This window comes from Neomonachus schauinslandi, chromosome 14 (genome assembly GCF_002201575.2).
Source record: "Neomonachus schauinslandi chromosome 14, ASM220157v2, whole genome shotgun sequence".
NCBI classification, from domain to species: domain Eukaryota; kingdom Metazoa; phylum Chordata; class Mammalia; order Carnivora; family Phocidae; genus Neomonachus; species Neomonachus schauinslandi.
In genome coordinates, this window is record NC_058416.1 from 27,125,823 (window position 1) to 27,141,945 (window position 16,123).

A 16,123-nucleotide genomic window follows, 5' to 3' on the forward strand; every position below is an offset into this window, starting at 1 on the left:
TGACCTTGGCCAAATCGCCTTGGTCTTCTCATACAGTCCATGGAAATAATGCTTTCCATCCTGTTCCAGGTAAGATCTTGATGAGAACAAATGAAATCATGAACAGTCTGTGAAGAGTTTTGCAAGCTCTGCGTAGATGTGCAGAGTTGGGTTTTTTTGTTGTTTTTTTTTTTCTCTAAAGTCTCCCTCAACACCCAAGGACAGTGGTGGGGCAAGATAGCATTTGGGATACCATGTGCCTCAGAGTCTTGCGGTACAGTGAGAGCTGCCTGCACGAGACCCTCTTTAGGGCAGGAGCTCTGAGCTCCTGTCCTGGCTCCACCTCTAACTGGTCAAATGACCTGGGGCGAAGTTGTGTGAACTCACAAGTCAGTGCTGGGTGCCTGAGTGCTGGGCCCAGGGATACATGGCCAGTTGGTGGCTCAGATGGCCCTGGTTCATGCGACCCTACAGGCTTCTCTTTCCCTCCGAAAAGCTGTGGGGTCAACAGGATGCTCCAGCCCTCATCTCTGTTCCTGAGTCCAAACCAATGGGCTATAGATTTAGGTCAGAAGGTGTCCCACAAAGATAAGAAGAAATCACCCTGGACCTGAGTGTGCCCTGCTTATATTGTATATGGAAACAGAAGGAAGGGCTGAGTTTGGGGCTCTGAGAACCTTGACAGGCAGGAGTATGGATGCCTGCCCTTCCCCTGCTTGAGAGCCAGAAAACAGAACTTTCTATAGCATAGATACACTCCCCCCACAACTTACCCAGACATCTCCATCTGTGGCTAGACGGATGGTGTGGGTGAGCACACAGTTCATCCAGGGACCTCTGTCCTGACCCAGTTCCCAGCATGCATGTGGGCGTGAGTGTGTCTGCGTGCATGTCACCGCCCCCCCTGCCACATGCACACCCCACTCAGTACAGCTGTATCTCCCCCGAGCCCTTTAGTCTGTGGAAATGCAGACCCACGCCCCTATTATTCATGTTACAAAAGAACACAGGTTTATCACTTTGCAAAGAACCACAGGCTTCTTTGGACTGGCCATCTCCCCAGGAGATATCAGACCAGAATTACAGAAGCTCCATTTCTGTGTCTCTTTCTGGAAACAACCTATTACCTAAAAAGAGACGTCTCTGTGTAAAGGAGAGAAAGATGGGCCCAGAGAGCACGGCAGTCTGGAGGGACTAGCCTTAAGGGGCCAGTCTCGATGGAGTCACCAAAGTACTCATTTTGATCTTTCTATTTTTCATGCCTGTCTGAATAAGAGCAAAAAAGTGTCAGGCTCCTGCCTTCATTCCTAATAGCTCCTGCTGCCACCACGATACCCTGTTAAGGTCTGAGAGGATCTTCCTGATAAAGCAAGAGGCTCTTCAATCATTACCTTGGCAAACAAGTACTGAACTTGTCCTCTGGGCCAGGCCTGCAAAGACCACTCCTAACCTCATAGTATCATGGCAAAGATCCTAGATGCTGATTGAAAAGCACCCAGCACCCAACCCGCACAATGTCGGGAACATGATCACTGTGACAAATAACTTGGGTTCTGAGTTCGAGGGCTTCTGGCTAGTGGGGACCGGGTGAGAATGCAGTGCTGCAGTCTCAGGAGAAGGGAAGGGCCAGCTGGGTTCAGAGGAGATGGTCAGCCTGGCATTTCCGTGGCCAAGTGTGCAAACCTCTCCTGAGCCATCGAGACCTATGCTAGTCGTTGGGCACCTGGCAAGAGGGAATGGAGTAAGAAGCCAGAGGACGCTCCAGAGCACAAATAAAGGTGGCCCCTCTTGCCACACAGGCTGCCTCTGGAGAAAGAACCAGTGAGGGCACCATGCAGGGAAGAGCAGGCTGCCCCCTCCCCCTCCGGTGGGGACAGACGAACACTTCCTCTTTGGAACAAACCTCAGGCAAAAGGACAAAATCCCAACCTGAAGAGCAAATCGTGGAATCAGTGCGTGTCCTCCAAATGTCACTACTCACGGGTGCTCACGGCGTATGCTGGCTGTGCCTGATGTGGGGATGGACTTGGGGCTGTGCTTGCTGACCCACAGCACGTGGCAGGCCCAGCATGGGCTCCCAGTGCACTGCTGAACGGTCTGCAGCCCTCACTCCACCAGACGTCTATCCCCGTTTCTCAGGGGAGGAAGCAGAGCCTGGCCAGGGTGTGGGGCCTGCCCAAGCTCGACAGCTGGCTGGTGGCAGGCCCGGGGAACAAGTGGCGTGCTGGATGACTCTAAAAGCCACCGTCCTGCCACCGCGTGCTGCTCAATTGCATGGGCTCAGGCTGGGGTTTGGTTGACAAATTGGGGAATTTGGGGGCTTTCAGTCGTGCTTTTGGTGCACACGTGTTCTCTGTCAGAGACTGAACTCCTCTCTAGCACCGGACTGGACATGGCCAAGGACACAGAGGGACAAGGCCCGACTCATGTTCTCCAGGCATTAGCAGTTGATTGGGGGAAGGGCTCTTTTCAGAGCCACAGGGCTTGGAGGACGTCTTGCCCTGGGGAGAGTGAGGCAGGCCAAGGCTCAGGGCCCGCATCCGTCTCCTGGCAGGTGCTCTATGAGATGACAGTGTGGACGGGTGACGTGGTCGGCGGTGGTACTGACTCCAACATCTTCATGACCCTCTACGGCATCAATGGCAGCACAGAGGAAGTGAAGCTGGACAAAAAGAAGGCCAGGTATCCAGGGACGGCCTCTGCCCCTCGCCCCTCTGCACATCCAGTCCCCCAGCCTCTAATCCCACCCTGCCTCAATCAGACTGCTTCCCTCACTCTCTCCCCTCATTCCTTAGGGCCTTCTAGCCTCCACAGCTTTATTCATGTGATTCCTCCCTCCTGGAATGCCCTTCATCCATTCTCTTCTGTCTCAGGACCTTTCTCTTCCAGGGGCCAGCTCAAATCTACCTCCTTCAGGAAGCCTTCCTTGATCACCTCAGCCCAGAGCATGCTCCTTCCTTCCTGCCTTCCTGCCTTCCTTCCCTCCCTTCTTCCCTGTATCCTTCCATCCTTCCATCCCTCCTTCCCTCCCTCCATCACTTAAAAATGTTTATTGTAAGGCCCGTATATTAGTTGATAGCATTGTATCCTTGTGAATCTCCTGCTTTCGTTCCCTGTACCATGGTGATGTAAGATGTTTACATTAGGGGAAGCTGAGTGAAGAGAACACAGAAACTCTGTTCTATTTTTGCAACTCTCCTACAAGTCTAAAATTATTGCAAAATAAAAAGCCAAAAGAATTTTTTTAATATTAAAAAAGGATTGAACCCTTAGTATGTGGTAGGCACTGTCTCAGACACAGGAGACCGAGTATAACCAGAAGATGCCCGAACCCACACAGCTCAACACCTGGGGAACCACAGCAACAGCGTGAACACTGGAGTGACCTTACCGCGTGCCCGGCATTTCTCTAAGCCCACTGAGTGTATTGACGCAGCTCGTCCTCCCTGCGGCTCTATGAGGATCATTTTTATCATCCCTTTTTGATAAGAGAAAACTGAGACACAGCAAGGTGAAGTCATGCTGTCGAAGGTCACATGACCAGCAGGCTGTGGCACTGGGAGCTGCAGCTGGGGTCCCTAGTCTTATGTATGAGGTTCTACTGCCCCAGTGAGCGAGTGGGTGCTAGGCCCTTTCCCAAGGACAGCCTTTTGTGGGGGGGCAGGGAACAGAAGGAAACCAGAACAGGAGAGGATTGAGGGGCAGCCAAAAGTTGCCTCCCCAAACACCACCTCTTCAGTTGCTGAGTAGAGGCTCCTCTGAGTAGATGAGCAGAGCAAACTCTGGACCACTTTGGCAGCCCTGTTTTTCTGAGCCAGAGGCAAGGGGATGTGGATCAGAGGCTGACAGCCTCTCCCAAGGTGGTCCCTCAATGCAGGAGCCTTCCTGCGCGTCAGCTGAGGTGTCTTGAGGGGGTCTGGGGCAGCAGGAAAGATGTGGGTAGTGAGTCGTGGAGGGATAAAGGGCCATGGAGGGGCTTTTGCTTTGGATGCGGGCCTTTTACCCTGAGAAAAGGAGGTCCATCCAGGTGTAATTGGGGGTCTAGCCTGTAATAAAGGGTGACGGGACAGAGTCATCCACTCTTTAGTCTTCTAGAAGAAAAGCTTATTTCTTTCTCCCTTTTATACCTGCCCCACCAAAAAATCTCCATAAAATGGGAATACTTGGGTAAATTCAAAGGGTGAAAATTAAAGAGAAACACAAAGCAAAGAATTCTAAAGTTCCCTAGATCTGCAAAATTATACACCTGGTGAGGAATCAACTAGTTGAAAGATTGAGAGAATCTCAGTATGTGATATGAGCTTGACAAGGGAACTTGTGAACACCTCCTTCTAGTTTCCACAGGGCCAGGACAGGCAGGGCTTAAATTAGAACAGGAGGGATTTAGGGCAGACTTCTGGGAGAATGTTTTCACTTCTAATCATCATAAAATACACGAGTAAGTTATTAAAAAGGATTAGGCCTCTGTTCCACCACTGCCTCTAAGACAAGGAGTAGTTCTTGGTTTGCAGCGTTTTCAGTCCCAGCCCCCGCTGGCTGTGGCCTCTGTTTTTAAACATATGTCTTGTATACAAGGAAGCACAATTGCCATGCAGCGCTCTATCTTCAGTGCCACTTGCATTACCCCCAACGGCTTATCAGCAGCATCATCTGGAATCAGTCGGCAGTCAAGCAATCAGCACTAAAGGTTGCATTATACATGTAGCCCTGTAGGAAGAGCAGTAAGACATCAAGATAGAGCACCTCTGAGATGATGAGGTCATTCAGCAGAAAAATAGTAATAGCAACAAAAGTAATGTTACCTTCGATTTGCCTGCCATTTACTAGTTATTGGTAGCATTACCTAATCTCAGGCCACTGCATTTAGTTTTGCAGATTGTGTATAGAAAAATGTAAATGGTACCATCTAGAGTTGAGCAGTGTACAACCTGCCCCACCATTCGTGGCAGCCCTGTCACTCCTAGAATCTCATCTGAAGCTTTGCAGGTATGGAATTCCTTTTACATTTTAAGTTGATGTCACATTCATTTGGTTCTACTGACAGGTTTATGAGATTGCAGGGCCAGTATCATTTCCCCCAGACTAAGGATGAGGAAACCAAGTCCCAGAGAGAAGCTTGGACTGCTCTAGGTGGCTAGCAGAATGAGATTAGGACCCAGAGCCTGATTCAGGGTCATTGCTATCAGCCAAACACACTTCACCCCGTCTTTCAGGAACACATCTGGGGTGCAAGAGACAGACTACTGGGGAGTCACTGGGAGCCTCCCCTTCCCTCCTCACTGTAGCCAGCATCCTCACTTCATGCCCTTACTCTCTTCCCCCAGATTTGAGCGGGAGCAGAATGACACCTTCATCATGGAGATTCTGGACATTGCTCCATTCACCAAGATGCGGATCCGAATTGATGGCCTGGGCTGCCGGCCCGAGTGGTTCCTGGAAAGGGTAAAATGTCTTCCTTCCACCCATAGCCTAGCCCTTCCTCCTTCTCTTTTGGGTTGTCGGTGGACCTGGTTAAAGAGCAAATGTCACTTTAGAGGGTTATAACATGAACCAGACCTGTGTAATCCGGTGTGCCCTTTGGCGTGAATTAACCAGAGAATGTAGTTTTAGTTATTTGTGTCCAGCATGCACTGTCAGTATAATGTGGACAGAGACTTAGCGTGTACTTCTTGGAGGAGGTAAATTGGGAGGACTGAGAGAGGAACAGCAAGAACCAGGGCAGCAGAGGCTCTAATGTTGAGCACTTCAGGCAGGATGGCAGGGAGCTTTTGGTGCCCTGTGATCACACATTAGGTGGCTGCCTCTTTTTCCATCTTGGACTCTGTTTTCCCCGATTCAGTCCTCAAATCTCCCAGCCACCAAAGGCTATCTGTCCTGAGTCCCTTCAGGCTCCCACTCCCCTGTTCAGCCAGTAGCAGATTTTTCTTGAGCCAACAATATGGGTGCCCACACCAAGGACAACTTGGCTAACTTCAGGTATTTGTGGCTGAGAGTGGTTTGGTTGGCCCGTTTTTCTGTCATTCATTCAACAAACTTTTTTTGTGCACAGTGACAGGTACCTTTCAGAAACATGTTTGGATGAGTTTTCCATTTCCAAATCCCCAAACTAAGGGGCTTCAGACTCTATGCAAGACATACTGGGCAGGGTCTTTATCCTGGAGAGTCTTAGTCAGAAGAATTCGTCTTGGGTCTGGAATCGTGGGTCCTTGGGATTCAGCCAAGGGGGCTGCATTCGCAGGTGGACAGCTGGTGGAGGTGAGGGAAGGTGTTCCCACACTGGCTCCTCTCACCCAGATCCTCCTGAAGAACATGAATACTGGAGACCTGACCATGTTCTACTATGGAGACTGGCTGTCCCAGTGGAAGGGCAAGAAGACCCTCGTGTGTGAAATGTGTGCTGTCATTGATGGGGAGGAGATGATGGAGTGGACCTCCTACACTGTCTCAGTCAAGACCAGTGACATCCTGGGTGAGTCAGGGCATCCCTTCCATCTCCCAGTCCCACATCCCACTTCCCTTGCCCTTCCTCAAATTCTGGCTCAGGTCCTGGGCTCTGGTCAGGCTCTCACTTTTCTTTGGCTGACGTTCCAAATGTTAGTCAATGCAAGTCCTTTCCACCATTGTCACTTTCTGTCCAGACAAAGTATTTCCTCCCAGTGACTGAATTGGCTCTGCCCCTCCTCCCTCAAGGAGGTCTGGGAAAACCTGATCGGGCACTATGGTCAGCACTTTTGAAAACTGTGTGGGAGCATGATTCAGAGGCCCTCTGTCTTCCTGCTGCTGCCTCATGCCCCTCACCTTTATGCTGTGCATCTCAGATGTCCTTGGGTTCCTTCCCACATGTGTTTGGCAACCATCTTCTGTGTGCCAAATTTGGCCTAGAGTCTTAGGATGGAGAGATGACCCTGGGCGCTTGTGAGTCTGACATTCTAGTAGAACAATGACAGTGAAGCTCTGACAGAGGTCTGCACAGGAGCTGGGGAACCCAGAAGAGGGTGCTTTACCTAGCTGGGGATCAGGGGCAAGGGTCATGGAGGGCTTCCCAGAGGTGATACCAAAGTCTGGTGCAGAAAGACAAACAGAAGCCACTGAGGCAGATGGAACACCTGCTGAAGGGCTTTCCAAGCAAAAATGCTAGTGTGTGCAAAGGCCTGAGATTGAGAGGGAACACACCTCATCATGGAGGCATTGTCTCCCACCTATCCTTCTCTATATCAAACCTGTTCTCCAGGAGCTGTTGTAAGGAATGTGACAAACTCATTTGCGCTGATTATAAATGACTAGTGAGGGATTAACTTGTTGGTCCTAATAGCTTACATTTTCAACAGAGAAGCATTTAGCCAAAGAAATTAGGCTTTCATGGTAGGATCTCAGGCGTAAGCGATGGGTCAGTATAATGGGTAAATTTGTTGGCATCTCTCTTCTTCGTTTCTCCTAACAGTGGAGCCTTCATGATTTTTGCTAAAAGTTCCAAGTGTCCACATGTTTTCCACCCCCAAATCCCCTCATGATGTGTTCTCAGAAAATAGGTGGTAAGTCCCTTGATAACTGTAGGGTGTGTGTGTGTCAGAAAAGCTTCATCGAGCTACCTTTTCCAGAACCATTTTCTTTTTAACTAGGTTCAATACCTCTATTTGGCTCAAGCAAATGATACAAAGCTCTAGTATAGACTGTCAACCAGGGGTAGATCTGGGGAACAAAGAACTTTCCTATTTCCTCCTGAACCCACGTTGTGCAGGAAAGAGACTGAATTTCTAAACTGCAAAGCCAGTCTTCATGGCATACCTTTTAAGTATGGGTGTATTTCCCCAAAAATAAATGAGTTTTTGCATTAAACTACTCACACTTGCTAACCAGGACTCCAGTTAGCCCAATAGCATTTATAAGGCACAGAGATAAGATGAAGGATAGAATTGGAGACCCAGGAGTCCCAGTAAACTAATCAGCCCTTTCCAGCCTCTCTGCTGGCCTCATCAAAGCTAAACTTCCCATCGGCACCACTTGTTCCTCCAAGGAAGCCAGGATGGAAACCAGAGCAAGTGGGCTGTGTGTTGGAGAAGCTAGCACCCAAAGCCCTTATTTTATGCACCCCCTAGGAGCAGGCACCGATGCCAATGTGTTCATCATCATCTTCGGGGAGAATGGGGACAGCGGGACCCTGGCCCTGAAGCAGTCAGCCAACTGGAACAAGTTTGAGCGGAACAACACAGACACATTCAACTTCTCTGACATGCTGAGCCTGGGCCACCTCTGCAAGCTGAGGGTCTGGCATGACAACAAAGGTACTCCTGCTCAAGGTCAGGGTGGTGGAGATAACAGACCTCAGCTTTCCACCATCCCCCTGGCAGCATGTTGACCCTTCTACCCCAGGGTGGCAGACAACTAAAAACTGTTGATTGCCACCATTTTGACACTTCCATCAGTTAGAAAATGTCCTGTGTTTCTAGACAAATTTTAGAATTCAAGCTTAGCTCCTAATTACACCATTGTCTTGTTCATTGCTCTTTCCCTAATGCCTATCACATTGCCTGTACTATAGTAGGGACTTAATATAGTTTTAATGGAATTTATTTATAGCCACGTTTCACTCTCTCAGATCCATTTCTGATTTTTTTTCATGCCTCAGTCACAGGAAACCCACATTTCTCTGGAATCAGACTTTTTCCCCATGCCTTAATACGTTCAAAAATTAAGCCCTGGCCATGAATCTCATGGTCATGACTAGGTCCACTAATACCGGCTTCCCCACCTTGTCCCCAACACTAACTATGCACATATCTAGACCTCATTTTTTTTGATGCCTTTTTCTTCTATGCATGAACTTGACAACCAATCATTTTGTGTCTCCTCACTGTCAAAAGTAAAGGGAAGCAGCTCAGCACCACGGACAGCTCCTTACAGGTCCAGCTGTATTGTGTGTTGCTACTACTGTGGTTTAGGTGGCATGCTCTTCAAAGAGCCTGATTCCTCCCTTGGATAACTCAAGACTATCTGATTGCCTTGGTCCCATAAGGGCTCCTGGCTAACCCCAGGGCACAGATGTTATCCTCTTTCCTTTGTAGGCAGAGAAGTTGACCACCTCCCTTCCATTCAGACTTTGGATCTGAAAGCAGGGAAAGGAAGATGTCTGTCTGTATCCTCAGTGAACCCAGGTGGTTGGGATACTAGGGTCAGGAGAGGTATAGGGAAGTCCAGGTTCTGTGCCTAGCTTCCTCTTTATAGTAACTTTCTCCTCCATAGTTGGAAGCTTAAATGTTAATATAAACCAAGGCAGCTAAATATGTCCTTAAGCTCTCTCTCTGCCACATTTTTTCATATTTAGTTTAAAAATATTCAAGCTACATTATGCTTCCCTTGCATAGCAATTTATGAGGACAAAAATATTTCATTTGAGAGCCTTCCACAAAAAAAGTTGTGATGCCACATAAGTTAAGTTACAAACGTTTAGTTAACTTAATAGCATGGCAGTCATCTCCTTTCCTTGAATCTACCTTTCCATCTTTTTTGTTTATCCAGTAACTTTTTATAAAAAATTCTAAGGATGCACAAAAGTGAGGAAAACGGTATAATGAACCTCCATATACCCATCACATAGATTCAACATTCATGATTTGTCATATCTGCTTTCCTCTTTTCACTTTTTCTTTTTCTTTCTTAATTTCTTTTTGTTGCTAGATGGTATAAAATCAAACCCTAACTTCATATTATTTCATCCCAAACATATTTAGTATGTTTCCCTTTTTAAAATGGACATTTTTAAGTGAAACACAATGCCATTATCACACTTAACAATGATTTCCTTGTGTCATCCGATTTCTACTCCATATGCAAATTTCCTTAACGTAAAAAAATGCCTGTGTACTTTTGGGTTTGCTTGAATCTGGATGCAAACAAGGTCCATACTCTACGTTTAGCTGCCATCTCCCTTCATTATCTTCAAATGCAGAGCATGCCTACTCCCTTTGTTTTGTCATGCCATTGGCTTGTGGAAAGGATGGGTCCAATGATCTATAGAATGTCTGCATTCTGGACCTGTCTGTCTGCTTATCATAGTGTCTTTGCCTCTTGATTCCCCGTATTTCCTACAATCTGGAAGTCAGCTCTAAAGGCATGCTTGGATTCAGGTTCAACTTTCTTTGGCAAGAATACTCTATAGGTGACCTCAGGACTTCTTTAAAATGGAACCAGGTACTTCCCATTACCTCACAGCCATCCTACTCTTCTTGATGCTCACACTGAATGGTGGATCCAGGAACTGTCAGTACGGTTACCCCGACCCCCCCACCCAGTAACTGTTCATCTAATGGCTTCATCCAGTGATGATCAATTAGGATTACAAATGGCGATTATCTAATTGTCCTTTCTTATCCACTTATTAGCTACAATTCTTTTGTTAAAAAAAATGCTCCCATGATTACCATGAAATATAGTCCAGAGAAGATAATAAGGGTAAATGATTTATTCTTCCCTTTAATTCCAATTACCTGTATAGCTTTTCTAATACTAAACAAGTTATAACATATTGTGTTTATTTTCTAATTCATCTTGCTCTCTTGCTTTCTCTGATGAAAACTCTGGGGAAATGAAAAACCTTTTTTTAAGATTTTATTTATTTATTAAAAGATTTTATTTATTTAAGAGAGGGTCAGAGAGGGAGAAAGAGAACTATCAGGGGGAGGAGCAGAGGGAGAGAGAAAGGAAGAAACAGACTCCCAGCTGAGCAGGGAACCAGATGCAAAGCTCGATCCTGAGACTCTAGGATCATGACCTGAGCCAAAGGCAGATGCTTAACTGAGTCATCCAGGTGCCCCATGAAGAATCTTTTTACCACAAAATTTGATCTATGATTTAAAGAGTTCATTATGATATATGTGGAAGGATAATAACTGTAGCATCAAGTATAGGAGTAAAAATCTGGAGAACAACTATCTGTTCACAAGGTAGTGTGGGCATAGATAATTTCTAGTGTCTGCATGGAAAGGAAACCCATACAACTATGAAAGAGGATGGGGCAGACATGTTCTGATATGGATTGGCTGTGAGTGAAAAGGTTATGATGTCCAGCAGTGTGGGGTTACTATCTTTGTGTAAAAAAGATAAAGTATAACTTTAAAAGAGGAGACTTTGTGGGCACCTGGGTGGCTCAGTCGGTTAAGCATCTGCCTTCAGCTCAAGTCATGATCCCAGGGTTCTGGGATCAAGTCCTGCATCTGAGCAAAGAGCCTGCTTCTCCCTCTTCCTCTTGCCCCTTCCCCTGCTCATGCATTCTCTTGCACAAGCAGTCTCTTTCTCTCTCTCTCAAATAAGTAAATTTTTAAAAAGAGGAGACTTTGTAAAGAAACAGACTCTCTAATTGTAGGTCTCAGATGGTTCCCTGTTGGTCCACAGGGTTATGCCGGGTCTCCACCATCAGGCTAGTGCTGGCCACACTGTTAACCAAGCTGTAACTGTGGCTTTGTCTTCACCAGTAAAAGCCAACCATGTGACATCCTGCCCAGAGCTGCCTGTTTACAGCTACATGTCTGATAGATTCTTAGTAGAGTTAGTTGTGGTAGGATCCCTGTCAATCACATTGAACATTTCTAAAACAAGGCAACTAAATAAGCAATGAGAAAAGAGCTGAGGACAAGTTTCTTTCATCTTAAAGGAGTTGGGGTTAGCCTGCTATTTACCATGGAAGGAGGGTTTTTGTTTGTTTGTTTTTCAGAACTTCTACTTAAAGAGAATTGGGGATTGGTGAGACAATGCCATGCTTTCTGAGGACAGGGGAAAGGGGGAAAGGTGGGAAGAGAAGCAACCAAGCATCAGGACAACCCGGGCTAGGCACATTCTTTCTCTCTGGTTGTCTTCAGCCCTACATTATAGCACTGAATTGTCTGTGGATAAAGTTAAAGCCACCCCGAATCCACACTGCCCCTCAGCTCACTGTCACCACCCTGCCTGGAGTTCAGGGAGTAATTCAGGAGTGAAATCTACTTGGGGTGAGAAGCAGGGTGAATAGTGTGTTCGGCAACAGAAATGATCTCGTGATGACCCACCTCCCCAATTAATATCATCCCTCTCCACTAACACTCATGCATACACACACTCTTACACATTTATAATTCCCATTGATTCCCATTGATCATTTTGTCATGATGTCATAGCAAGACCATCGTCCTGGAGTCACGAGAGATCATTAAGCCAGTGATTTTCAAGGTGTGGCTCTGGGACCAACAGCATCAGCATGACCTAGGAACTAGTTAGAGATGGAAATTCTTGGACCTCGCTACGAGCCGACTCAATCAGAATCTCCAGGAGGGGGGGGGCCCAGGTGATTACAGTGCAGGTCCTAGTTCTCAGCCTTGCTATTCATTGAAATCACTGGGCAGCTGTAAAGACCATTGATGCCTAGCTCCTACTTCAGAGATTCTATTATAGTTGATTTGGGTAAGGTCTGGATAGCAGAAACCATCTCTCTCTCTCACACACGTGCACATGCGCGCGCGCGCACACACACACACACACACACACACACACCTTCCAAGAGGCCCAACATTTTGGCTTCTCTTTCTCTGCCTTCCTTTTTACTTGCCTCTCCCTTTCTCTGCTCCACTCTGGAAGCCTGTAAGGACTGCTCCGATAGGTCTCCTGTGCATCATTTCCAGACTGAACACACCAGGGATTATTAAGCAGTTGAATCAGTTTCATGATATTATCAGGGACCATCTCAGAAAGCAGCCAATTTATAATCTTACAGAACTGGCCCCAGTGTGGAAAAGTAAAAATATTATTGAGATTTTTTTAAGTTTGTTGATAAAATTACTCACCACTGTTTAACTCAACAGAAGTGTTTTAAATTTTAACATAATTGTTTTAGCACTCATGGGTTTCTACTTCAGTAAAGATCTGTGTTTAAAGAAGTATATGAAGTGGGGCACCTGGGTGGCTCAGTTGTTAAGCATCTGCCTTCGGCTCAGGTCATGATCCCAGGGTCCTGGGATCAAGCCCCACATCGAGCCCTGCACCGGGCTTCCTGCTCAGCGGGAAACCTGCTTCTCCCTCTCCCACTCGCGCTGCTTGTGTTCCCTCTCTCACTGTGTCTCTGTCAAATAAATAAAGTCTTTAAAAAATAAAAAATAAAAATAAATTAAAAGCTATATTAAGTGCTTTTTAAACCCAGAATTAAGCTATCCTAGAACTGCCAGTATGTATTCCCTGCCCGGGAACCTCCACATCTACCCCCCACACCCCCAGAAGTCCGAGGGACTAGAAGTGTGTGTCCATCTTTGTGTGTCTTTGTGCTTCTAAGACCCTTGAGACCAGCAGTAGGATCTACAGGTATTGCTGAGGGCAGTGTCCAATCCTAGAGAATGGCTTTTTGGTGGAGACATGGGACCACCCCCACACACCCAGGTGCCATGGGAGGGCAAGACATGAGAGTTGGGCATATACATGCCTTCTTTGCGAGGTTGCCTTGTGGACAATTTATGAGCAGCCTGCACCATCACCATAACCTGTCACACAACCGGATGGGTGCTTTGGCATTCAGAGTTCTCAGGGACTTTGAAGGGTGGAGAGTAACTGAATCAGTGTGTGGTACAAATAATACGCAGCTGCCCCAGCAAATGCACAGAGATTTATACTTGATAGCTGTGATTTGGGGGGAGCACTTCTGAGGGAAGCCCTGCCAGTTACAACAGAAATAGCTGTATGTTCAATATTAGGCCAAGACCTTTCAAGTTTAACGTATACCCTGAAGAAATAGCAGCTTCGAATCCCTTCTATGACTGCCAAAGAGCCAAGGTCCTCAAAGTTGTAACATGTACATCCACCATTCATGGAGCAGATACTACATGACAGTCAATATGCCAGGCATTAGGGAAACAAAAACAAATAAGACCAGGTCCCTGCCCCCAAAAGCTCATGGTCAGGGAAGGAGACACATGTAAACAATGATGACATGGTTGGTCACGTGTGGTCAAGGCAGTTGCAGGGATGCCAGATACAGGTCTACGGGGCAATCAGGGGATGCTAGGGAAAGCTTCCCGGAGGAGGTGATTGAACTGATTCTGGAAGGATAATGGGCATGAGTCAGGTGCATACTAGTGTCAGGAAGTAATAGGATTCATCCTTCAGCTGTGTGAACTCCCAAAAAGTCAGTGGCCCCCATTGTGAATCTGATGGAAGCTATGAGCCCTCTCCCTGGTGAAATGTGTAATTACAGCACAATTTCTCCGGGCCGTTAGACTGCTTCATTCCCACACACAGATCCTCTAAGAGCTCATGAACCCCAAACTAAGGATTTTGCAAAGAGAATTACATGCCCAGGACTAGAGAAGCCCTCAGAGACCATCTAGCCCACCTCCTCATTTCATCAACAAGGAAAGCCAGGCCCACAGAGGACAGAGAATTCGTGTGGGGCTGCATGGCCAGTGGGCTGGGGGGAGCAGAAAGCTGAAAGGGGGGCAGCACATTCAGCTCCCGGTCCCCACCGTGTCTTTCCCACAGGGATCTTTCCTGGCTGGCACCTGAGCTACATCAACGTGAAGGACAACTCGCGTGATGAGACCTTCCGCTTCCAGTGTGACTGCTGGCTCTCCAGGGGGGAGGGAGACAGGCAGACGCTCCGTGACTTTGCCTGTGCCAACAATGAGATCCGTGAGGAGCTGGAGGAGACCAGTACGTGGGGGGCAGGTGTGACTCGTGGGCTGAGTCTTCAGACTTAAATGAGAGGAGGCTCAGAGGGGGTGGGGAACGGCATTGGTAAGTCTGAAGTAGAGACTGTTATAGCTGGAGGGGAATCAGATGTCCACTGAAAGAAAGAATTTTGGGAAGGTACATAAATAAACACCCTAAATATTACTTGGTGAACTTGGAACAGCCAAGACACTGGTCCTCGATCTTGGCCCCAGTCACAGGGACTAATTAGGCAGCAGGAAAACCACAGGGGACAAGTTCACCCTGCCCTGAGGGCTGGGCTGGGCACTTTGGTGGGCAGCTCTGTCTCTGGTTTATTTTTATATCACGGACTCCATACAACTGGTGCCTGTGGCAAGAGCTGACAAATCAAGACTTCTGGAAACAGAATGTGTAGTGGAGTCAGCATCTCCAGCAGCCACTTTCTTTGATCCTCAGGGGATAGTTAAAGGGAAAAAGTAATGGATCTGTAAAGTGGATGGCCATCCCAGGACTAGGGAGTTGTTTCTTTAATACAGTGTCTGGGTTTAGCAGATTCGAAGAAGTCTTATCAAAGGCAGAGCCCGGTGTAAAGAAAGGATTTTTAACCTCAGTTGTTAAGGGAATGCTAACTGCAGTAAGAGGTGAACCCCCAAATTTCAACGGCTTAACAAACCAAAATGTATTTCTCACTCATATAGTAAACCGTCCAGTGTGGTTACTGTCAGGAGACCTTCCACACTGTGTTTCAGGGCCCCAGGCTCTTTTGATCTATGTCTCTGCCATTTTCAAAATATGGCTCCCATAGTTCTCGCAAAAGGGAAAAGAGCATGGAGAAGGCATGCTCCCTACCTTCTTAACAAATTGACTCACTTTCTATTGGTGAGAACTGATCCCTTGGCTCCACCTAGATGCAAGGGCACCTGGGAAATGTAGTCCCTTGCTGGACAGCCCCTCCCGGGGAAAAAACTGTGTACCAAGGAAGGAAAGCATGGCTCTCTGGTAGAAAGCCACCCACTCATGCTGGCCACACCATCCACACTACCCAACTGTGAAATTAACTGCTCCTAGAGATAGTGAGCACTATGTCCCAGGGAGCATCCAAAGGAGGGGCCAAGCACCCCCTTGTCAGGCTTGCCGTGCAAGGATTCCTCCCTAATTCAGAGGGTGGACTCCACACTTACTGAGGAATTACCGGGTGCCCAGCTTCCTTATAGATGCTGTGGATAGTGCACACTGCTTTGTGAGCTCCAGTTCATTTCTATCAGCCATTGCACATGGTTAGTCTCCCGTACAACTAGAAGCTCCCAGAGGTCAGGGACAGAGTCACTCATGTTTGTAGCCTTCTGCAGCTCTGTAGGCTTTGGGCTTGGTAAGTGTGCAGTTAGTGCTCAGCAAACGGAAGAAGAAAGGGTCCTTTTTCTCAGAGCCTCATGTCTTGTTAGAGGGAGAAGTGTTAAGCCCCTTATGCAATAGGAACGCTTAA

General features: G+C 47.3%; 1 protein-coding gene across 2 annotated transcripts in view; it reads left to right on the forward strand.

Annotated features, from left to right (window-relative positions):
• The window catches only part of LOXHD1 (lipoxygenase homology PLAT domains 1), a 148,982-nt gene that overhangs the window by 120,449 nt on the left and 12,410 nt on the right, over positions 1-16,123 (forward strand). For both annotated transcript variants that reach the window (XM_044921168.1, XM_021686337.2), the window contains 5 exons: positions 2,534-2,661; positions 5,304-5,421; positions 6,274-6,448; positions 8,076-8,261; positions 14,470-14,640. In XM_044921168.1, the coding sequence (XP_044777103.1) occupies positions 2,534-2,661; positions 5,304-5,421; positions 6,274-6,448; positions 8,076-8,261; positions 14,470-14,640 (778 nt within the window). The remainder of the gene's footprint in view (positions 1-2,533; positions 2,662-5,303; positions 5,422-6,273; positions 6,449-8,075; positions 8,262-14,469; positions 14,641-16,123) is intronic.